Source organism: Lemur catta, chromosome 5, assembly GCF_020740605.2.
Source record: "Lemur catta isolate mLemCat1 chromosome 5, mLemCat1.pri, whole genome shotgun sequence".
Classification (NCBI taxonomy): domain Eukaryota; kingdom Metazoa; phylum Chordata; class Mammalia; order Primates; family Lemuridae; genus Lemur; species Lemur catta.
Window position 1 is genome coordinate 13,587,914 of NC_059132.1, and position 24,666 is coordinate 13,612,579.

Below are 24,666 nucleotides of genomic sequence, written 5' to 3' on the forward strand. Positions count from 1 at the left end.
AGTTTATTTCCCCATAATGAATAAATATGAGGAATCCGGCTCGGCTGGTGCATGTTTGTTAGTATCGTCAGTAGAGTAACCAGGCTGCTATTTTCCCCTCCAAAAGTCCGGTGTTGCCAGTGTGACAGTATTGAGAGGCAGGGTCTTTAAGAGAGGATTAGGCCAGGAGGGTCCTCCCTTGGGAGTCGGATTAGGTGCCCTTGGAGAGGGGCTTGCCAGAGGGAGTGGGCTCACCCTGCTGTTCACTCTGAGCGTTCATTTTCCCTTGCCCTTCTGCCTTCCACTGCATGAGGACACTTCCCCTCTAGAACTATGAGAAATACATTTTTGTTCTTTCAAAATTACCTAGTCTGTGGTGTTCTGTGATAGACAAACAGACTAAGTCACATGTCAAGTTAGTCTTCAGTTTTGAAACAACTGCAGATTTGCTGATCTGTGTTCCTGCATTTGCCTCAGGGCCGTAAGAGTGGTCACGTGGAGAACGCTGGGGAAGTCCCTCTTAGAAGGATCAAAATGCCTGATATAGCACTTGGGAAACACGTACTGGCTCCTTGGAGGAGACCTGAGAACCAAGCCACGTCCATGCTCTGCGAACATGAATTTGCTAAACAACTTTACTGTAATTTTTATTGTAGTCAAATACACATAACATAAAATTTACCACTTCAACCATTTTAAGTGTACAGTTCATTGGCATTAAGTACACATTGTTGTGTAAGCATCACCGCCATGGTCTTTAGAACTTTTTCATCTTCCCAAACTGAAACTCTGGACCCATAAAACAACAACTCCCTGTTCTGCCCTCTCCCCATTTCCCTGGCAACCACCATCTACTTTCTGTCTCTACAATTTTGATTACTCTCCTTACCTCATATAAGTGGAATTGTACAGCAGTTGTCCTTTTGTGTTTTGGTTTATATCATGTAGCAGAGTGTCCTCAAGTTCCAAGTGTCAGAATCTCCTTCCTTTTTAAGGTTGAATCATACTCCATTGTGTACTCAGACCGTATTTTGCTTATTTGTCCATCACTGCAGTCCTGGTTGCTTCCATCTTTTGGCTATTGTGAATAATCCTGCTATGTACAGGAGCACAAATATGTGCTTAAGTCCTTGCTTCCAGCTCTTTGGGGTGCACACCCAGAAGTGGCATTGCTGGATTATATGGTAATTCTATGTTCAATCTTTTGAGGAACCACCATACTGTTTTCCACACCACCTGCACCTTCGTGGTATGTTTGCTGTTAATCTCCAACCACATTTTGGGGTTGGATTGGGAGTGGGGTAGTTAATTGAGGGAGTGGATTCCTGAGAAAAAGGATGAGTTTCTTCTCTCTCATGCGTGTGCTCCCTTGCCCTTCCACCTTCCCCGGTGGCATGACGCAGCAAGAAGGCCCTCACCAGATGCAGGCCCCTCGACCTTGCCCCTCCCAGCCTCCAGACTATAAGAAATCAATCTCTGTTTTTTGTAAATTACCAAGTCTCAGGTATTCTGCTACAGCAGCATGAAATGAACTAAGACAATGATTTTTTTCAAATTTGAGTTTGTACCCACCCATTTTGAAGATAACAAAATTCTTATAAACCCCTCCATGTTTAGTCTTAAATGATTTTAATTATAATTTTAATTATAACAATGTATAATATGTACATACATAAATATATTCTCTTTGTAGCTATGATACAAATAAAAAATGAACACTTTTGGAGGTTAAACACACAACTACAAAACCAGTATAGTTTACCTTAATATTTATAGGAGAGCTGATGTTGCTTTTCAATTTTAATGCATATACATGTGTGTATGTATATATATATATATATATGTGTGTGTACATATATATACACATACACTGATTTTTTCAGCTTTGCTGAAATTATATCTCCACTCATACTGGCAGCATGGAGCCAACCACATTGGAGCAGGATTTTGGAGTCAATCTGCCTATACATTCTGTGTATTGTGACAACTCATTTTTCTCTAATGGAAATATGGGAAAATCTTTGTTAAAGCAGCACATCATAGTGTATTAACTGTCATCCAGCACAAGTACATCACTGACATACTAAGTCAAACTTGGCTCTTTTCTCCTTAGCCCGTAAAATATGAAGCACCAGCCCAGGACCCCAACTTGCTTGCTAACAGAACTCAGTTGCTGGGGCCAACATTCGGATTCTCTAAAATATGCCTATTCATATTTTTAAAAATATCATCAAAATGGAAACTCAGAATTTCAACATTCCCAGAGAGAAGTTGTATACCCAAGTTAAGAAACACTGTCGTCCTATTTAATCCTCAGCTTCCCTTTAACTGAAACCCTGGGGATGAACAGACAGTCTCTGATTGGAGAGTCTTTTTGCCACCAGCCTCTCCTCTTCCCATGACACCCTCTCCACGCATGGACGAGGGTCCACAGAAGCTCTGCACGGAGTGTATTCGGAAGGCGTCCAGAAACTGCTGGGATCACCCAGGGACTCACTTCCATACCAGGGCTGGCTCCCAGGCGCACACAGCAGCCGTGGGTTAGGAGATACCCAAAGCTGCTCCTGGAACTTCATTTTTACCCAAAATTGATGATATGGGGAAAAAAAAGTTGGGAATAGAGATTTAAACAATTTAGCCAGTAAGTTATTTTGCATATTTTCATATTAAAACAAACAGCAATATGTTATTCAGGAGAACATAACCCTTGCCTGAATGTTTAAGATAAAACTGCAGACTTGAAAGAAATGTTGGCGGCAGTGGGCTGCTCCAGGCCTGGCCCAGGCCATGGAGGGAACTTGCCTAAGTCGAGTTTGAGAAACTCAGTGACTAAATCCTGCCCCTGGCAAGTGGGGCAAAGGCGATTAGGAGTCTTCCTGGCAGGTGCACTCTACTCCTCGGGTTTGTTATCAGTCAAACCAGATGCCCCCTAGGGTGTGAGCCGCCAAGATTCTCAGGAAGAGAAAAGCAGTCCAGGCACTGTGCGGGGTGGCATTTGGGGGAAGAGAAGCCCTATCCCTGATGTCCTATAGAGGGAGCATACAACTGAGTTCTGGCCCCGTCCTCCTGTTGTCTGAGGGTGTGCCGTTTCAGCTGGGTGGGGCCATGAGGTACAGGTTTCATGTGTGTCCCCGCTTGCTTTCGAGAGCAGCAGAGACACCGAGGGCGACCGCCCCACAGCTCTGCTACACAGAATGCCTCCTGGGACTTTGCTGCTTAAAGCCCTTCAGTTCCTCCTCACCTGCCTGGATGGAGTCTAAGCCTTTTAATTTAGCACCCAAGGAAGATTGTTTCCGAGTGTTATAAGGCAGGGTTCTGCCTGCTTGGGAGACAAAGAAGGATAAAACCTGCTCCCTATCGTCAAGTGAGAGAAACTCACTTCAGACTTGCAGGTAATGAAATTAAAATTTACTGACTTCTGGAACTGAAAATTCTAGGGGGTAGATTCAGGCATCGCTGGATCCAGTTCAGATTATTTTTCAGGGTTTGGTTTCTTCCCCTTTCTCAGCTATATTTTGTGTTGGTTTCCTTCTTGGGTAGGCTCTGCCCTAGTGATGAGCGGCCTCAATTTTTCCTCTTATGGAGGTCCCAAGCAGCTCCAAGTTTACTTCCTGCCAAATTCATGGGCAAGAGAAAAGATTCCTCCTTTTAAGCAGTTGTTAGGGGGAAAAAAAGTCCAGGATCGGACTCTTCTGGGCCAAACTGGATCACATGACCATCCTAAAGCAATCAAGGGTTTGGAATATACTGAGTGGCTCAAATCTGGTCCACTCTGGAGTGAGGATAGAGTGGGCTCCACCAGAACCATGTGGACTAAGAGTCGCAGGTGGGAGGAATTACTTTTTCAAAGGGAATTCAGGACATCATTACTAGAGGAAGTATGAATGAATACTGGGCAGACACAAACTACACAGACTGAAATCTAACCTTTATTCAGCTGTTGCAGTAAGTCCATTGTCTGGTCACAACACAGAGTGTTCTATATGGAGTTCAGAAAACTGTGTTGAAGGGGAAGACTTTGTAGAGTCTTTTCCACATTTTTCAGGGGACAGAATATTCTGATTTTTAGGATTGCTTTCTGTTATCCAGAGAAAAACATGTCTCCTTATTTGCAGACTAGAGAAAGAAAAGTCACAAAATAACAGAAACATTTTTCAGGAAGATCCAACTCCATCTGCTCCAATTATTTGCTCAACCAGCAACTATCTGAACTATGAACTGCAGTTTGGTCTCTGGAAAGTCCCACCTACCACACCAGGAGGGAGACTCTGGCACATGCGACCAAGACTGGACAGTTAATTTCCCAGGCTTAAATGAATAGTGTGGCATTCTATCATGTACATCTGTTTCTTATCATTTCCCTGAGCTTGCTCCCCCAAGAAAAGGTAAAATCAGGTACTTAAACTTGGATAGCCTCCTTGCCATGGTTTTTCAACAAGCAGAGACGATGCCTCAGTAAGACAGGCTGGAGAAACCAGTCTCCCTCTTTGCTACTTGTTAGCTGGGACATTGCCCTTTCAGAGGCAAAAGCAGTATTTTCATGCCTACAAACTTGGCTTCCTGGCTTGCTATAATTTAGCAAATATTTTTCTAAGTAGCTACTATGTATTCATGTTGGCCACCTGTGGTAGGCTGAATTATTATTTGTCCTAATTTTTTACCCCTCCATGTGTCCACATCTCTTGCCTTGGACTTTGCAGGCAGGGACAGGAAGCACTTCTCCACCCCTTGACTTTGGGCTTGGCCATTTGACTTCCTTTGACCAGCAAGATGTTGCCAGATGTGACACAAACAGAGGGCTCTGCCTGTTTGTGCAGCTGGCTGTGCCTTCTTGTACTGGTGCCTTAATCATGAAAGGAAGGTATCCTGTCTAGCCCGTGGGTCCAAGGAAGAGGAGAGACACCTAAGGCCTTAATTGAACCTTCAGCCTGGAGGGAAGTCCAGTTGACCCCAACTGATATTAGTCCCAGCTGACCTGCTGGGACACCAGGGAGCATACATTATTTGGAAATTATTTCAAACATAGCATAGTCCAGAGAATATCTTTATCCAGATCTATCTATGTTAACATTTTGCCCCATTTGCTCTCTTACATTTTTAGGGGGGAAACATTTGAGAGTAAGTTGCAAATATCATTTTATCCTAAATGCACCAGTGTGTTTTGCCTAAGAATAAAGACACTCTGCTTCGCAGTCACAGAGCAGTTGTTAACTTCAGGAAATTTCACATTGACACAATATATTTATCTAATCTACCATTCATGTTCCAATTTTATCAACTGACCCAATAATGTCCTTGATAGAGTCATGTCTCTTTAGTCTCCTGGAATCTGAAACAGCTCTCCAGCTGTTCTTTAACTTTAATGGCATTTCACTGACACTTTAAAAAATATAGCCCTTTCCCTCCTTCTATTATAGAATGTCCCTCCATTTGGATTTGACTGACACTTCCTCACGCTTCCATTCAGGTTCTGCCTCCCTGTCACAATACTGCACAAGTGCCAACGTGTCATCCTAGGGAATCCCACTCGGAGGCACAGTGTGTCCATTTTCCTCACGTTGGTGATGGTAATTTTGATCATTTGGTCAAGGTGTTGTCCATTCTTTTTCCTGCATATAGTTACTATTTTTTCTCTTGAAACAGCAATCTGTGAGGAGATATTTTAAATCCAAGCACTCTGGGAGGCCGAGGCGGGTGGATCGTTTGAGCTCAGGAGTTCAAGACCAGCCTCAGCAAGAGCGAGACCCTGTCTCTACTAAAAATAGAAAGAAATTATGTGGACAAATATATATAGAAAAAATTAGCTGGGCATGGTGGCACATGCCTGTAGTCCCAGCTACTCAGGAGGCTGAGGCAGGAGGATTGCTTGAGCCCCGGAGTTTGAGGTTGCTGTGAGCTAGGCTGATGCCACAGCACTCTAGCCTAGGCAACAGAGCGAGACTCCGTCTCAAAAAAAAAAAAAAAAGGAGATATTTTAAGACATTGCAAATATCCAGCTCTACATCAAAATTTCCTTCATATATTTAGCACCCATTGATGATTTTTTGCCTGAACCAATCTTTCCTATTATAGTTGGAAAATAATGATTTCCAACTCCAGCACTTCCTCCGTATTTACCAGTCAGCATTCAGCATTTTACTGTAAGCAAGAGCCTACCCTGCTCTCCCACTCAGCTTGCTATTTCTGATTAGCATGGGCTCATGGATTCCTATTATTTTCACTGATTTATAATTCATTACTGTCCTTAATTATTTTGGTGCTCAAATTGTCCTAGATTTCACCACTGAGAGCCCCTTCAAGCTAGCTCCTTGTGACATATCCCCATGATTTTTTTTAGGACTTCTTATTTTATGGCATTTGCTCCAGGCTCATCTTGTGCTTTTTCTCCTTCAACCCTGGAATCTGCCATTTCTACAAAGAGCCTTTGTGCCTTGTAGTGGAGAATGGTATCAGAGACCAAGATCCGGGTGCTAGGTTCGTTTATTACTATTTTGCTTCTAGGCACATACACACATAATAATCCGCACTCTTACATAGATAAAAATATACTTACATACACACGTAAGCATACGTGTATGTGAACATATAAGGATATGTGTATGTAAGGATATATACATGTAAACACACATAAGCACATGCACACAAAATATTCCAGTCCATCGTCACAGGGCTCTTCTTGGCCTTCTCCCCATGCATCCCTCTCCCTTTTTCCACAGCGAGAACTCTGGCCCCCAATAATATCAACATATCTACTCATTTGCTCAATCCTATAATATACCTAAGATAGTTTCTGAATTGTTTTGCCTATATCAGTACAAAAATCAGATCTAATAAAAAAGAATTCAGGGTGTGTTTGCAATTTCCCCCCTGCCCCCGACCCTGAGCAAAACTGAGGACATACATACAAACAGTGGCTCTTGGGTTACTTGGATTAACTCTTTTCTTTCCTTCAGTGTTGGAAATGCTGTTAAATCCATTTGTTTCAGTTTGCTTTCAGTTTTAGGTGTTTTTGGTCTCCTCATTGTTGTTGATTTTATTTTATGTTTTGGATACATAGAACACTAGCATACATCAAAAAGAAAAACCATACAAAAAAGTATAGTCAGGGAAAGTAGCTCCTTCCACGTTCCTTCTGCTCATTCCCCATCCTCAATGCCCAACAGATTATAAATAACCACCTTCACTGTTTTCTGTTATGTCCTTTCTATGTTTCTTTTAGGACAGATACACAGATGTAGTTCTGTTTTCTTATTTGCCCTCGTTATGTGCGTTTTGCTTTTTTCACTTCACAAAATATCTTGGAAGTCAGGCACCCCATGTCAAGACAGGAGATTGTCCTCATTCCTTTTGCAGCTGCAGAGTATCCATTCTATGTACCATAGTTTACTCATTCCTATATTTAGATATTTAGGTCACTTTTAGCATTTTGCAATTATAAATAGTGTGGCAATGAAAAACCTCCTGTGTATGTATTTTTCTACTGTTGGAGGTGTATCTTCAGAGTAAATCATGGTAAGTGGGAATGTTGGGTTAAAGGGTACATGCGTATGTGGTTTTGTTAGGTATTACCAAATTCCCCCCTCTAGTGATTGTGCAATTTGCATTCCCACCAACAATATATAAGACTGTTTGTTTCCCCCATGGCCTCACCAAGAGAGTGAACTGTCGAGGTTTTTAATTTTTGCCAAGTGGGTGGGTGAGAAATGATATCTCAGTGTATTTTTTTAAAAGTGGTTTTATTGGATATAATTTACATGCCATAAAATTCACCCATTTAAAGTGTACAATGCAATATTTTTTAGTATTTTTACATAGGCATGTAGGTATCACTGTAATCTAATTTTAGAATATTTTCATCACCCTCAAAAGAAACCTCATACCCATTAGCAGTCACTTCTCCCCATCCCCACCTCAGCACTAATCTACTTTCTGGCAGTATAGATTTGCCAATTCTGAACATTTCATAGAAATGGAATCACACAATAGGTGGTCTTTTTTGGCTGCCTTCTCTCACTTAGCATAATATTTTCAAGGTTGCTTCATGTTGTATTATGCATCAATACTTCATTCCTTTTTATGCCTGAAAAATATTCCACTGTATGCATTTACAGCATTTTGTTTATCCTTTCATCAGTTGATGGCATTTGGGTTCTTTCCACTTACTGGTTATTATGAATAAAACTTCTATGAATATTCATGTACAAGTTTCATGTGGGCACATGTTTTCGATTGCTTGGGTATATATCTTGGGGTGGAATTAGTGGGTCATACGGTACCTACATATTTAAATTTTTGAGGAACTGCCAAACTGTTTTCCAAAGAAGCTATATCATTTTACATTACTACCAGCAATGTATGAGGGTCCTAATTTCTCCAGATCCTTACCAACACTTGTATTGTCTGGCGGTTTTTGTTTGTTTTATCTTTTTTAGAGATGGGGTCTATGTTGCCCAGGCTAGATTTGAACTCCTGGAGTCAAGTGATCCTCCCATCTCAGCCTCCTGAGTGGCTGGCAGTACAGACATGCACCATCATGCCCAGCTAGTGGGTTTTTTAAAGCCACCATATTGCAGATGAAATGGTATTTCATTGTGGTTTTCATTTGCATTTCTCTAATGACTAGTAATGTTGAATAATTTTTCAAGTACTTATTGGCCATTCATCTTTTTTGGAGAAATGTCTGTTCCAGTCCTTTGATATTTTAATTGAGTTGTTTTGCATTTTGTTCTTGAGTTGTAGGAATTTTTAAATGTATTCTGGAGACTAAACCCTTAACAGATATGATTTCCAAGTATTTTCTCCCATTCCGTGCGTTGTCCTTTCACTTTCTTAATGGTGTCATTTTCAGCACAAGTTTTTAATTTTGATGAAATGCAGTTTATCTATTTTTTCTTTTATTGCTTGTGCTTTTGATGTTGTATCTAAGAAATCATTACTTAACACTGCATCATAAAGATTTACCCCTATGTTTTCCTCTAAGAGTTTTATAGTTTTGGCTCTTACATTAAGTCTTTGATTCATTTGGAGTTAATTTTTATAATAATGTGAGACAAAAATCCAAGTTGATTCTTTCTCATGTGGATATCCAGTTGTCCTAGTGCCATTAGTTGAAAAGCAACTGTGGTCATGAGTGAGTTCTTTCTTGGATTCTGAACTCCCCAATCTTGTGTTTTGAGCTCTCCAAGTTTATCTGAGCATTTTTTATCTGGAATGAGTTTGGACGTCATGACAAAAACAGGAGTGCATCCTATAAGGAGGCCTCAGGTATCTGACTGGCTCAGACAGAAACTGGACTGGGTTCAGTAGGTAGGTAAGGTTACTGAAAGACTGGAAATCTTGGGTTATTCTGGATCCGAGGAATCTGGGATTCCTCCATTTGGAACTCAAGTCAATTTCATGTGTAAGAACCATGGATACAGAACCTGTGCTTTTCTAGAGAAATAGGTGAGCCTTGCCAAAGGTAACTTGGGGTTACAGTGGTCAGAGTAGGGAAACTCCTTACAAAAGGCAAATGGGCATATGTCTCTATAGCTACAACAACTGCAGGGACCAAGAAGACTTCCTTGTACATATTTTAAAACAAAATTGAGGGGTGCCAAGCTAAAGAAACTTGTGACCCCAAATGCCTACCTTTATCATAAATAGCCAGGCCACTGGAAAATAAATTATCCGTTTTTATGCCAGCCCTCTGATGGATGCTCTGCCTTTGGCCTAGAGTGTTTTCCCACTAGAAGAAGCCCCCAAATGCTTCACTCCTGGGACAGTCATCAACCAATTTCTCAGAGAGAAGAAAAAAAGCATTTCTTTGGTGGAGGTTTCAAATCAAGTCCAAAATGTCCCTGTGTCTGAACCTGTCAAATAGACATTTGGATGATTTTCAGAAAAACATTTACATACATTTGTCCTCTGTGTATTTTCTACTTGATACTGCTTCTCTCGTGGGAACCTCTCAGTCAGCTGAAACCCACCTCTTCTCAAACCCCTCTGGGAATGGGTAAAATGGTTAGGTTGTGAACAAAAGAGAGATCCTCAGGGTAAATGGTTTTTGAGAAAGATGCATGAGCCCTTAGAAGAATAGATGATGGTGTGTGACAAGGTCTCTCTGGCTCTGGTGGACTCCTAGCCTCCTCTCCTGTGATAAGAGTTAATCTTCAGAAGATTGCTGACAATGGAGTTTCTTTTGTAGGATATGTCTTTAGGCAGATGGAGGGGAACTCAGAAAGCCTCTGCATTTTGCATTTTTCAAGTTCCTTCATGTTAAAGTAATCAATATATTGATAATATGTATATCAATAAACATATTTTGGGGTGGCATTTCCTGAACTCTTTCAATAGCTAGCTTTGTTTACGGAACAATTCAAGTATAACTGTCAAGAATAAGTAAATTAGGTGAATGTAAATGGCATAAGAGTATAAATGAACTTGTAGTTTCAAAAATCTTTTTTAATAATTTGAAATCTTAAAGTTATATTATGTTGAACTAAGTAACAGATATTTGTGAAATTCCTGAGTCATTTCTAATTAAGTTAAAATACTGAAACATTAATTGCTGAACATAATTTTAAAGTATATATACTTTTGCATCTTGTTTTTATGCAGTATAGAGAAGCTAAATATATTTGAGTCTATTAGTAAACATAAAAAATGATTCTATGAGGAAGCACATGTTTCTAGAAATTATGAAATATATATTCATAAAATGTTGGTATATGACAGACAATTCAGGATTGCTTTATGGCACCTTAAAACTTCCTGGGTTTTCAATAGAAATAAAGTGAGTTAAAAATTGTAATGTATGGTAATTAAAGCTAGAAATAATAACAGAAACACCTTTGTGTGCAAGGAAAGTAAGATATGTTTTTGGTAAGTGAAGCTATGAGGTGTAGAAGATGTGTTTTTGTTAAGGGAAAAAGAGAGTAATTTTTGTTCTAAAGTAGAATGGTCATTCCAAAATGAGAAAAGGAAAACTGTAAGAAAAAAACTGAATGAACAGATAAGGAAGTTGTGGAAGATTTGTGGAAGATGAATCTTGTGAAAGGAATTTTATGTGTGATCAAGTTGGCTAAGATTAGAAGGGAATTATTTTTAATTTTTTCCTAAAAATTGAGCATTAATAGCAGAAGTACACTGATGCAAAACTAGAATTTGGTCTTCTCTGTTTAAACAATAAGGTTTTCTTAGAGTATTGGCCCCTGCTCTTAATAGAAAATTGTGAAAGATTTTTCTTACCTTTTAGGTAGTTGGCCTAAAAAACAAAGATTCTGTGTTTTACCAAGAAAATTTCCTGTGCTTCCTGAGTCCTTAAAGCTTCTATTATTAAAAGTTCTTCACTCTATAGTAGACAAAATGATACAAATTATGGAAAAATATTGGTGTTATGACTGTTCCAAAATTGCTAAAATAGTTTGTAACCAATATTTGGTTTCTCAAGCCCAGAATCCTGGGAAGACAATCAAAACTTCAGGTGGTATATTTCTGCTACCTGATGAGCCATTTGAACATTTACAGAGGGATTTTATTCAATTGACACCTGCAATGGGATATGAATAGGTTCCTGTAATAATCTATGTTCTTTGGCTGAATAGAAGCTTTCCAGGCAGAAAGGTCAATGCTATAACAGTAGCTAAAAGGTTATTCAAAAATCTGTTTCTTGGCTGGGTGCAGTAACTTATGCCTGTAATCCCAGCACTTTGGGAGGCCAAAGTGGGAGGATCATTTGAGCCAGGAGTTGAAGACCAGCCTAAGCAACATGGCAAGACTTTGTCTCTTTAAAAAATTTAAAATTAGCCAAATATTGTGGCACACACCTGTAATCACAGGTATTCAGGAGGCTGAGGTGGGAAGATCACTTGAACCCAGGAGTTTGAGATTACAGTGAGCTATGATCATGCCACTGCACTCCAACCTGGGTGACAGAGCAAGACACTGTCTCTAAAAAAAATTAATTCCTTAAAAAATAAAAATAAAATTTAAAAATGTGTTTCATTTATGGCATACTCCTGGAGAAATCTCCAGTGATAGAGGTACCTATTTTACTGGAAAAGTTATAAAGCAATTAAATAAGATGTTTTGAACACAATAGCATTACCATTGTCCCTATCACCTTTAGTCTTCTGGAAAGGTTGGAAGGACAAATGGCACCTTAAAACTTAAAATTGGAGAAATTAACTGAATCAATTGGTTTGCCTTGGTTAAAGGTATTACTATGGGCCTTAATGGCAATCAGATCTACCCTCAATGGAAAATATGCTGAGCCCTCATTAAACAGTCACTGGAAGGCTTATGCCCCGAATACTAGAACTTCGTGTATCTTCCACTCTTATAAACTCTGACTTGACTCGATAGTGCAAGGCTTTAGTGCAATATGCCAAAGCATATTTTCACCAGGTAAAGAAAAAGCTCCTCATGGCCACCAACTCATGACAACCAGACCTTTCATGATCCAAAACTCAGAGATTGGGTTTTTTGGAAATGATGTGAGAGAGAGACTGTCCTTGAACTCCGATTCGAAGGGACCACACTCAGTTCTCTGCAGCAAAACTTCAGGGCTTCAAGTCTTGGATCCATATCTCTCAATTCAAAAGGGTCCCTAGAGATTCCTGAAACTGTATACCTGCTGGAGACTTTAAGATAAAGATGACCAGGGAAGTTTTTTCCCCAGAAACAGATGGCATCCTAGACATGGCCAGCTTTCCCAAGATCATGAATCAAGATTTCTCTGCCATCATGAAAGCCTTATCCTTTCTCTCCCCCCTCATTTTCTGCTGTCCTAATTTTTCCTTTTCTCTATAGGAAAATCTGTGGGACCATAATTTGTGAATGGCTTTAGCTAAAGCTTATGCTTTAGCAAAAAAAAAAAAGGACAACTGTTGGGTTTTATGAACATAAGCTAGTTTCCACTGAGGAAATATTCCAATGGGGTTCCTTGGGGCTCACTCTTGGTGGTAGTGGGACACTGATATTATGGGATTTGAAACTAATCCATGAATTAAAGGAAAATCTTGGACTTTGTGGCCTATCAGACCTCCCAGGCGTTCAAATGGGTAGATGTCATCCTCCAAAACATGGATAACATATGTGATCAAAAAAAAAACACTTAATGGAATGCCATGCAGCTTTAGATCTCACTTGGGGCTTATGCATGGTGTTGGGGGCTCATGTTGGGGGCTTGTGTGTGGTGTTGAACAAAACTGAATGTTGAAGTTATCTTTCCTCTGATTTTGCTACTATAGAAATCTTGATTTAAAAGCTGGCTGATGGTAGCTGGGCATAGTGGTGTGAGCCTATAGTTCCAGCTACTTGAAAGGCTGAAGTGGGAGGATCACTTGAGCCCAGGAGTTTGAATCCAGCCTGGGCAACATAGTGAGACCCCATCTGAAAAAAAAAAAAAACAAAACACTGCCACCAAATACATTAAGGAACTTTCTCAGGGAAAGGAAATGTGATGTGTTTACAGGAGCAACTAACAGTTGGTTTGCAGGCATCCTAAGTGGTGATGGCAAACTTGGCTATTCTTAGGTTATCCACTCTTCTCCTAGTGGGTCTTAAGGTTCCTATGACTTGTATTAATAGGCTAACAACAAAATTGGATATCTCTTTAAATCAGACCATTCTATGGTGGACTATGGTCCTTAATTGCCATCACACTCTGAACAAGGACTGTGACCAGTTGAATTTAAATACTGTTAAACTGCCTGTATTGCCTGAACTTTGACTTGTTTGATTTGGGTCAGTTCGGCTCATAGGGGCTCCTGCTAAGGAGTACTCTTCAGTCTTTTTGTATCCTCCTGGTAGTCATCATAACAGTCCGGTGCACTGTGTCCTCCCAAGTCTTAAGTGTTTGCATGCAGCCATCCAGCAAGCACTGAGCACTTTAACTAGATCAGCAAAGAATTATTCAACTGATGTGACTTGTGAATTTCATACTGAGACCAAATAAGGCCATTTACAATGGTGACAGAGAGTGGCATTAATGCCCAAGGTTTTGGTCAATCTCTCAAAAATTGAGAGGCTGACCAGAATGAGAGAATTGTTAATTAAACTAAATTTGGCCTGAGGAAGCCTCTGTACTTGAGTATTCATGGAACAAACTACAAACTAAATATGTAAACTAACTAAAAGCCTAACTTAGGAGTATACTTTTCTAACAAATAGCTGAGTCTCAGCCAATCACAGCAGCCAAGCTTCAGTCAATCACAAGTGGCCAATTGATCAGACCATGTTCAAATAAGACAAACATCATGCTGTAATCAATCAAGCTACCTCTGTACCTCACTTCTCTTTTCTGCCCACATTGCTGGTCATTGCTGCCTGACCACATTGCAGACTGGAGTTCTCTGAGCTGTTCTGGTTTTGAGAGCGGCCTGATTCATGAATCATTTTTTGCTCAAATAAACTTTGTTGAATTTAATTGGTCTAAAAGTTTTCTTTTAACAGGCCTATGAATTTTCCTTGGATACATGAGCTTTTCTTATGACATATGCTTTACATATATACCATAGATTCGGATATGTAGCAATTCTGTAATTTCTGTAATTCCTTATACCCAAGAGTTGTAAAGTACAAGGTTTTAAAGGTTCCAGGTGGAGAATTATGCCAGTTATCACATTATTGCATCTCAGGTCTAAATTCACTCTTCATTGCCTGCTCTGTGAAAATGAATATGGGCCCTCAATGTTGTAACTTTGCCAGCTGGCACAATGTTTAGCTTTGACAGTAGAGGGCACTGGAGAGACGTTGCAGGAAGAATTGTCTTGTGCTCACTTGGTAGGTTTCTGCAGCATGGGTGACTTTTCCAGTGCCAGGTTCCTGCGATGTGTGCAGCACCCTCCCCCTCCCCCCCAACAGTGCCTGACTTTTGCAGCACAAACAGCTCCCCTAATGGGGCTCCCTCAGTACTTAAGGTGCTCCAGGACCAGGTTTCTGCAGTGATGGGCAGCTACTCCAAGGCTCAGCTCCTACAATACACAGGAGCCAACAATACCTAGCAACCAGCAGCCTCCCCAGATCCGCCCCCTCAGGGAGTTTCATAGCAGAATGGCTCTAAGTGAGATGCCTCACTAAACAGCTTTTCACCATCACACAGGTGGATTTCCAGCAAGTCCTAGAGAGTGGATTTCCAGCAGCTTCCAGTGGTGTGGCACAACAGGAACTTCTCTGCCATTTACCAAGCCACGACCATGTCCCCTCCAACGAGGTCTGGCCCTTAGTTCTGGAGGGGCCTTGTTCTTAAGTGCACTATCTCAGCCCCAAGGGTAGTGGCAGCTTATTGTTTGCTATTCCTCTGTTCTTTAGAGTTCCTTTTTCTCTTCCATAAAATCGAAATGATACCTGATACCAAAACTGGACAAAGACCTGTAAAGAAAAAAAAAAGCCTATAGACAAATATCTCTCATAAACATAGAGGCAAAAATTTGGAACAAAATTTTAGCAAATGGAACTCCACGGTATATATTAATAAAGAGGACAACACAACATGATTAAGTTGAGTTTATCCAGGGACTTCAAGATTGGTTTAATATTTGAAAATCAATCAGTGTATAATAACAAACTAAAAAGGATAAACCACACGATCATCTCCATAGCAGTAGAAAAGCATTTGGCAAAATCAAAATCCAATTCTGACTAGAAAAAGAAAACCTCTCAGCAATAATTTAAAAAGTAAAAAACTCATTTTTAAGATGAGCAAGAGATTTTAACAGATACTGCACTGAAGAAGACATACAAAAGGCAGAGAAGTACATGAAAAGATGATCAACATCATTAGTCATTAGGGAAATGAAAATTGGAACTACAATGAGATACCCACTACACAACTATGAAAATTGCTAATATTAAGAACTGATCTATACCAAGTGTTGCAGAGGATGAGGAAATGGAGTTTTCATATACTATTGGTAGGGATGTAAATGGCAAAACCACTTTGGAAAACAGTTTGGCAGTTACTGGGGGAAAAAAAAACTGACACCTACCGTATGAACTATCCATTGCATTACTGAATTACTAGGCATTTATTCAGGAGAAAGGGAAGCATGTGCCATACATAGATTTGTGCCTGAATGTTCCTAGCAGCTTTGCTTGTAATCACCAAAAACTGGAAACATCCCAAATGTCCAAGAAGTAGTTATACAAATTTGTATATCCATATAATAGAAAACTACTCAGTAATTAAAACAAACCCTGCAATATGGTTGAATCCCAAAATAATTATGCTGAGTGAAAGAAGCCATGCCAAAAAGAGTACATATCGTATGATTTCATTTATACAATTTTTTTTTTAGAAAATGTAAAATAATCTATAGTGACATAAAGCAAATCAGTGGTTGCCTGGGGACAGGTGACTGGGAGGTACAGAAGGGAGGGACTACCAAGGGACATGAGGAAACTTTTAGACATGATGAATATGTTCATCTTTTTTTTTTTTTTTAATGAGACAGAGTCTCACTCTGTTTCCCGGGCTAGAGTGCCATGGTGTCAGCCTAGCTCACAGCAACCTCAAACTCCTGGGCTTAAGCGATCCTCCTGTCTCAGCCTCCCGAGTAGCTGGGACTACAGGCATGCATCACCATGCCAGGCTAATTTTTTCTATATATATTTTTAGTTGTCCATATAATTTCTTTCTATTTTTAGTAGAGACGGGGGTCTCGCTCTTGCTCAGGCTGGTCTCGAACTCCTGAGCTCAAACGATCCGCCCGCCTCGGCTGTTCATGATCTTGATTGATAATGTTTATTATCTTGATTCATTATCTCAATGGTTTCATAGGTGTATACATATGGCAAACTTATAAAATGATACACTAAGTATATGTAGTGTACTGTATTTTTTTTTTTTAACAAAATCATGCTAGCTGCTGGCTGGAGAATGTATTGGAGGAGGAGGCAGGAGAAGATGTAGGAAGGCCAGTTGGAAGGGTATTGTCACAGCCAAGGTGTGAGATAGTGGTGGCAGCAGAGACAGAGAGCAAGAGGGGAGACTCGATATATTTCATGGCTAAAGAGGACTTAGTAATGGATTGGGTGTGGGAGGCGAAGGATGGAGAAATCACCAGTAACTCTTGGGTTTGAGACTTAAGCAATTGGATGGATTGTGGTATTATTTGTGGAGGATAAAAAAACCACTAAAGTAAAAACAGGCAGGGAGTGTGGAGAATTGAAATTTGTCCTGGACAAAAATTCCACCTGTGGACCAAACTCCATCAAGAAATGCCTGATGTGTGAGTTAAAAGTGCTGTTTCCTAGAATCCACCCCAGACCTAGTGAATCAGAATCTCTGGGACACTGTAATTTTATCAAGCTCTCCAGGTGACTGAAACCTATACTAGAGTTTTACAGGTACTGGAGCTCATTCTCCTTCCTTTTTTTCCATCTTCTCATTTTTTTCTCTTCCCTTTCCCCCCCTTGCCAATTCTCCCTGAAGAATTAGCTGAGTAAACAAGACACTGGAGATATAACAGTTATAAACATATAACACATAACAACAGAGCCCTAAAATACATGAAGCAAAAACTATTAGAATAAGTGAGTTCAGCTAAGTTGCGGGATACATGATCAATACACATAAATCATTTGTATTTGTATACATTTGCAATGAACAATCCAAAAAGGAAAACAACAAATCCAATTACAATAGCATGAGAAAGAATAAAATGCTTAAAAATAACAAGAAGCACAAAACACTGAAAACAATGAAATATCATTGAAAGAAATTTAAGATCAAAAATAAGTGAAAAAACATCTACATTCATGAATTGGAAGGTTTAATATTGTTAAGATGGCAATACTCATCAAATTTATCTACAGATTCAACACATTTCCCACCCAAATCCCAGCTGCTTTATTATTATTACTATTGTGGAAATGGACAAGCTGATCCTAAAATTCACACGGAGATGTAAAAGACCCAGAATAGCTAAAATAATCTTGAAAAATGAGAACAAAGTTGAAGGATTCACATTTCCCAACTTCAAAACTTACTGTAAACTAGAGTAATAGAAATAATGTGGTGCTTGCACAATCAAGACATAAAGATCAATGAGATAAAATTGAGAGTCCAGAAATAAATTCTAACATTTATGGTCAACTTGTTTCGACAAGGGTGTCATGATAATTCAATGGGGAAAGAATAGTCTTTTCCACAAATGATGCTGAGACATTGGAAATCCACATGAAGAAGAATGAAGTTGGGCCCTACATTACACTATATATAAAAATTAAGTGATTTTATGGTATCTGTATTTTACCACAATAAAAAATTAACTCAAGGTGGATCAAAGACCTAAATGTAAGAGATAAAACTATAAAAGTCTTAGAGGAAAACATAGGTATAAATATTCATGACCTTGGATTATTAAACAATGGTTTCTTAGATATGAGCCCCAAAGCACATTCATCCAAAGAAAAAAATGGTAAAATGGACTTCACTAAAATTAGCCAGGCATGATGGCATGTGCCTGCAGTCCCAGCTACTCGGGAGGTTGAGGGAGGAGGCTCGCTTGAGCCCAGGAGTTAGAGTCCAGCCTGGGAAAATGGCAAGACTCCATCTCTAAAAATAAAAAAAGTTATGTTATAAACCTTTGTGCTTCAAAAGACTCTGTCAAGAAAGTTAAAAGACAACTTACAATGGGAGAAAATATTTACAAATCATGTATTTGCTAAGGAAATCATATCCAGAATATATTAAAAATCCTTATGACTCCATATAAAAGACAAAATAATCCAATTTTAAAAAGGCATGTATCTGAGCACACGTTTTTCCAAAAAAGATACATAAATGGTCTATAAGTACATAAAAAGATGCTCAACTTTATTAGCCATTAGGGAAATTAAATCAAAACCATAATGAGATAGTCTACACACCCACTAAGATGTCTATAATAAAAGATGGACAATAATAAGTGTTAGCAAGGATGTAGAAAAACTGGAACCTTCATACATTGCTGGTGGTAATGTAAAATGGGACAGCCACTTTGGAAAACAGTTTGCCAATTCTTCAGAAAGTTAGACATAGAGCTACCATATGATCAAGCAATTCTACTCCTATACCCAAGACAGGTGAAAACATATGTCTACACAAAAATTGTACATGAATGTTCATAGCAACTTTACTTATAATAGCCAAAGTGGAGACAACCCAAATGTCCATCAACTGGTGAAAGGATAAAAACGTGGTCTATCCATACAATGGAATATTATCCATAAGAAGGAATGAAGAACTGATACACGCTATAACATGGATGAACCTTGAAAATATTATGCTATGTGAAAGAAGCCAGTTACAAGACTACCTATTGCATGGGTCCATTTACACGAACTATCCAGAATAGACAACCTATAGAGACAGAATAGATTTGTGGTTGCCTAGGGCTTGGGTGGGAGTGGGGTGGAAGGAAATGGTGAATGACTGCAGACAGGTATGGGGTTTCTTTTTGAGGTGATGAAAATGTTCTAAAATTGCAAATTTACTAAAAACCATTGAGTTGTACAATTGAAATTGGTGAAGGGGTGGGAGGGTGGATGGGGAAAAGGGAGATGTTGACCAAAGGGTACAAAGTTTCAGTTAGACAGGACAAATAGGCTTTGGTGATCTATTGCATAGAATGGTGACTATAATTATAATACATTGTATATTTTTAAATTGCCGTAAGAGTAGATTTTAAATGTTTTCACCACAAAATAAGCATGTCATGGATTTGTTAATTAGCCTTATTTCATCATTCCACATGGTAAACATTATCAATACATCACATTGTACCCCATAAATAGAAACAATTATTATTTGTCAATTAAAAATAAATTGGTGAAATATATGGTATATGTATATCTCCATAAAGATATAAAACAATAGAAAACCACATGTGGACATGCAAAAAGAAGGGATTGTCACCTCACAAAAATCAACTCACGGTTGATAACAGACATAAACTTAAGGCATGAAACTATAAGAATCCTAGAAGAAAATGTCGGAAAAACTCTTACAGACATTGGACTAGGCAAAGAATTTGTGAAGAAGATCCCAAAGGCAATCACAGCAACAAGAAAAATAAATAAATGGGACCTAATCAAAGTAAAAAGCTTCTGCACAGCCAAGGAAACTATCACGAAAGCAAACAGACAACCTAAAGAATGGGAGAAAATATTCACGTTACACATCCTATAAAGGGCTGATAACTAGAATCTATATAGAACTCAGGAAAATCAGCAAGAAAAAAATCAAACAACCCTACCAAAAAGTGGGCAAAGGACAAGAACAGAAACTTTTAAACAGAAGACAGAAGAATGGCCAACAGACATATGAAAAAATGCTCAACATCTCTAATCATCAGGGAAATGCAAATCAAAACCACAATGAGATATCACTTAACTCCAGTGAGAATGGCCTTTATCAAAAAGTCCCAAAACAATAAATGTTGATGTGGATGTGGAGAGATAGGAACATTTATACACTGCTGGTGGAACTGCAAACTAGCACAACCTCTGTGTAAAGTAATATGGAGATACCTCAAAGAGCTACAAGTAGAACTACCATTTGATTCAGCAATCCCATTACTGGGCATCTACCCAAAGGAACAAAAGACATTCTATAAAAAAGACATCTGCACTCAAATGTTTCTAGCAGCACAATTCACAATTGCAAAGATGTGGAAACAACCCAACTGCCCATCAATACATGAGTGTATTAATAAAATGTGGAATATGTATACCATGGAGTTCTACTCAGTCACAAAAAATAATGGAGATCCAGTATTGTTCTTGTATTACCCTGGATAGAGCTGGAGCCCATTCTACTAAGTGAAGTATCCCAAGAATGGAAAAACAAGCACCACATGTACTCATCATCAAATTGGTATTAACTGATCAACACTTAAGTGCACGTATACCAATAACATTCATCGGGTGTTGGGCAGGTGGGAGTAGAGAGGAGGGGATGGGTATATTGACACCTAATGGGTGCGGTGCACACCGTCTTTGGGATGGACATGCTTGAAGCTCTGACTCGGGTGGGGTAAAGGCAATATATGTAACCTAACTAAATATTTGTACTCCCACAATATACTGACATAAAAAAAAATTTAAAAAAAGAAGGGATTGTTTCCATAGAAGGTGTTATGCAGTAAATTTAGATAGGTGATGCTAGACAGGAAATAAAGAGAAGAGTTAATAAAGAATCCCCACACAGCTTGAGGCATTATTGGCCCAATTTTACAGGTGAGGAAACTGAACTCTATAGAAATTTAAGGTTGTATAGCTAGTACACAATGGAAGCCAGATTCCAACCCAGGAAGTTAACAGATCTGGGCCCCTTAATGCTACACTGTTCTGCCTCCAGGGAACATGTGTCTCTGTTCTAAGATAAAGGCAGGGCAGAAGACACCCGTTGCTGAGAATGTCTCCATGAGATTGCTCTCTCTTCCTAGTGCCAACTCCTCAGTGCTCATCAGAAAGCCCTCCTCATTTGGGTGCCTACCATCTGTTTAATAGACATGGTAGAAGTCTTGATTTCTGCAATTTCTAGTGCGAAATTCAGGACAAAGCAATCTCTTTGCAAATATTCAGCACGCAGCTTCTCTCCTTCAGGGAAATGATGAAGTGATGTCTAGTTGCCAACGTGAATACTCAGCTGAGAATGATCAGACAGAAGGCTTTTTGACACAGCCTCTGATGTCAGAGCAACCTCTGAAAACTCATAAAAACATCAGTTGTATACGAGCTCTTTTTGAATGTTCAGGACCACAGCTGAGGACAATGCTAATTCTTCAGTATAAGTTTAGTATAGCACACTTTTATATCTCACGACATTTCTGTGCTTTAATATGTGTAGGATTTTGTTTGTTTAACGTCTGATTATCTCTAAATTTTTGCATTTTGGGCTGTTTCTGTGAGCTGTATTCCCAGATGTGGAATAATCCTGAGTCAAAGGGTATGAACATCTTTAAGTCTCTTGATCTACATTGCCAAATTGCTTTGCAGAAAGATTGAACCAATTTACACTCCCACCAGCAGTATGAGAATATATTTAAATGCAAATCCCAAACTGCAGAGCGTCTCTTTCTTAGGTATTTCACTTAAAAAATTTTTTTTAATGCTAAGCAAAAGCTGACCCAGGATGTTAAAAAAAGATTCTGATATAAAAATGGAGCAGATAGTTAAAACAGCTGTTAGGCAGAAATAAGCTTTAGAAGGCCCGAGAAGGATGATAAAAATTTTAAGGCATTATAGCAAGAAGCACGATTCTAAAGGGACTTTAACAATTTGGCTGAGATTGGAAAAGTAACCGCCAAGAATGTTGGGCGTGGTCGATGTGCCAAATTCTAGATTAGAAAAGCAGGGCATTTCATTTATTTATATTTCACTTTGTTCTAAAGATGATTTAAGATACCTAAAGGCAGGATCTTGACAAGTAGTATTGTCTGAACAATCTACCTCGCGAAAAATTAAACAAACCCACGCCCGCTGAACTGCGTTCAGCGCTTCTCCCCTCCGGGATCCCTCGCCTCTACCAGGAGTCCAGCTTGCAGCCACGGTGACGGCCTCCACCCAGTGGGGCACAGTGATTTTAGGGGGAAAGGGGGAAGGGCAGGAAAGGGAAGCCCAGAGTGCGGGCACCAACCCACTGAGCTCCACACAAACGCGAAATGTGCTGGGACCTCAGCGTCCAGCCACGACGCCTCCCCCCAGGCCCCTGTTATTTGGGAAACCGCCCCGTCCCCGCCTGCGAGTTTCCCTCGCTACTTCACGGTGCCCCCTTGCAACGCGCCTCCACCAGAAAGAAAGAGGTGACCGCCAAGGAGCCAGAAACTCGGTTTCGCCCCTTCCCACTCCTCTTCTCCCACTTTCGTTTGTCTTTTCCTGCTTCCCCTCCCTTCTCCCCGCTCCTTTCTTCTCCCCGTCTCCCACCCCTCGCTCCCCGCCTCGGCTCCCTTCCTCCCCGCGCGGCCCCCCGCTCCTCTCCCCCTTGGGCTCGGCTCCCCTCCCGGCTCCGCTCGCGGCCCCGTCGCAGCCAATCAGAGCGCGGCCTCCCGCGGTCCCGCCCCCTCCGCGGCGGTTCCAGGCGGGCCGGGCAGAGCCAAGGCCGCGGGTGCGGAGGGCGGCGCCGCGGGGCGGGGGCTGATGGGGCCTGGCGGGCGGACGGCGCCGGCGCGGGGCTCGCCGGGGCGCGGGGGTGCGGAGCTGTGAGCGGGCGACACGGGCGCTGCGGCCCGCCCGGGATGGGCCAGCCCCGGCTTGGCGGGGCCGAGCCGGAGGCGGGGGCTACGCGCGGGCCGGGCCTGCCGGGCGGGCGGCCCGGGGGCTGAGGCCGAAGTGGGCGCGGAGGAAGGGGCCGAGCCAAGGCGGTGGGTGGAGCGGCGAGGGGGGCGGAGGCTGGGCCGCGGCGGGCGAGCTGAGCGGCGGGCCTGTCCGGAGCTCGGCGGTGGCGCTGGAGGAGGCTGAGGCGGCGGCGGCGGCGACGGGCCCGGACGAGCGCCCGGAGGTGGCGGACGAGGCGCCGGGGTCCCCCATGGGCGGGTGTGTGGGCGCCCAGCACGACTCCTCAGGCAGCCTCAACGAGAACTCGGAGGGCACCGGAGGTAGGTGAGCGCCAGGGGGCAGCCTCGGCCCCCCATTGTTCCCGGCCAGGCCCGGCCACCTGTCCAGACCCCTGTGGGCCGCACGGCCGGGCCCCCGCGCCCCTTTGTCATCCCTTCTCCACGTCACTGCCCGCGCTCGGCTTCCGGCTGCCCCGCCGGCCGCGGGGGTCGCCCCTTCCCTCCGCAGCCCCGGATAAAAGTCCTCTGCAGGCCAGGGATGTCGCCCTCGGCCTCGCAGACCGCACCGCTTGGCTCGGGGAACTGGGAGCCCGGACTGCCCTTCTGGCCACCTCACTACGGCTCCAGTCCGTTTAATTATTCAGGAACAGGATGGCGGCGCTGGGCTTGCAGAAAAGCGAACTGATGGGGGTGGGAGGGAAACTAATGCGTTCCCTCCAAGGGGCCCCCGCCACATCTCTCCGCACCCTTCCTCGTTCGGCAGAGTTGGCTGGTCTCAGCTTTCTTGAGTTTCAGATGACAGCTGCCCGGGTTGGTTCCAATTTGGCCATTTAAACCTGCGAGTTTCTGGAACTCGGCTGGGGAAGTCTCTAGTGGCCACGGGCATTGTATTAAGGAGAGGCGGGGAAACGGTCTGCCCAAGTAAAACGTGGCTTCTTGCTACAGCTTGAGGGTGTTGGGCCGGTGTGCTGTCGGGGTGGGCTAGTCAAATTCCGATCCGTCTTACGTAAAAGGAAAATATGTAGGATAAAAGTACAAATGCATTAAGAGTCTGACTTACCCCAGTAGGATCAGTACTTCAAAAGTTTTCTGACAGGGAACGCACTTCTATTTTATTGTAAATAGCTGTGTCTTGAGAAGTCTTTTAATGCAATCAATAGTAGTTGTATGGCGATATAATAATAAAATTAATTCTACCTTTACTTACGTGACCTTTTACAGAGTGCATTCTATGGAGTATCTTAGTTAAAAACGGCTTGTAGGAAGAGCAAAGATGGCAGTGATGGTTTGATTCCGACCTAATGTTAGACGCATTTTTGTAAGTTCCTAAATTGTTTTGGTGTGGGAGGGTTTACAACTTTTTCTTAACATACTACCATTTAGACTAGTTGCTTTACCCTGTTACTTAAGCTCTGTCCATAAACCAGTACACCTGACTTTTGGC

At 41.4% G+C, this 24,666-nt stretch overlaps 1 protein-coding gene across 2 annotated transcripts in view; it reads left to right on the plus strand.

The window, feature by feature from the left end:
- The first annotated feature begins 23,350 nt into the window (after window positions 1-23,350).
- The window catches only part of UBTD2 (ubiquitin domain containing 2), a 55,998-nt gene continuing 54,682 nt past the window's right edge, over window positions 23,351-24,666 (plus strand). Inside the window, exon 1 of one of the 2 annotated variants that reach the window (XM_045551173.1) lies at window positions 23,351-23,543. In XM_045551173.1, coding sequence (XP_045407129.1) covers window positions 23,474-23,543 — 70 coding nt within the window. In that variant the 5' untranslated portion in view covers window positions 23,351-23,473. Of the gene's footprint in view, window positions 23,548-24,666 lie in introns of both variants that reach the window. The other variant, XM_045551174.1, reaches the window with a different exon arrangement.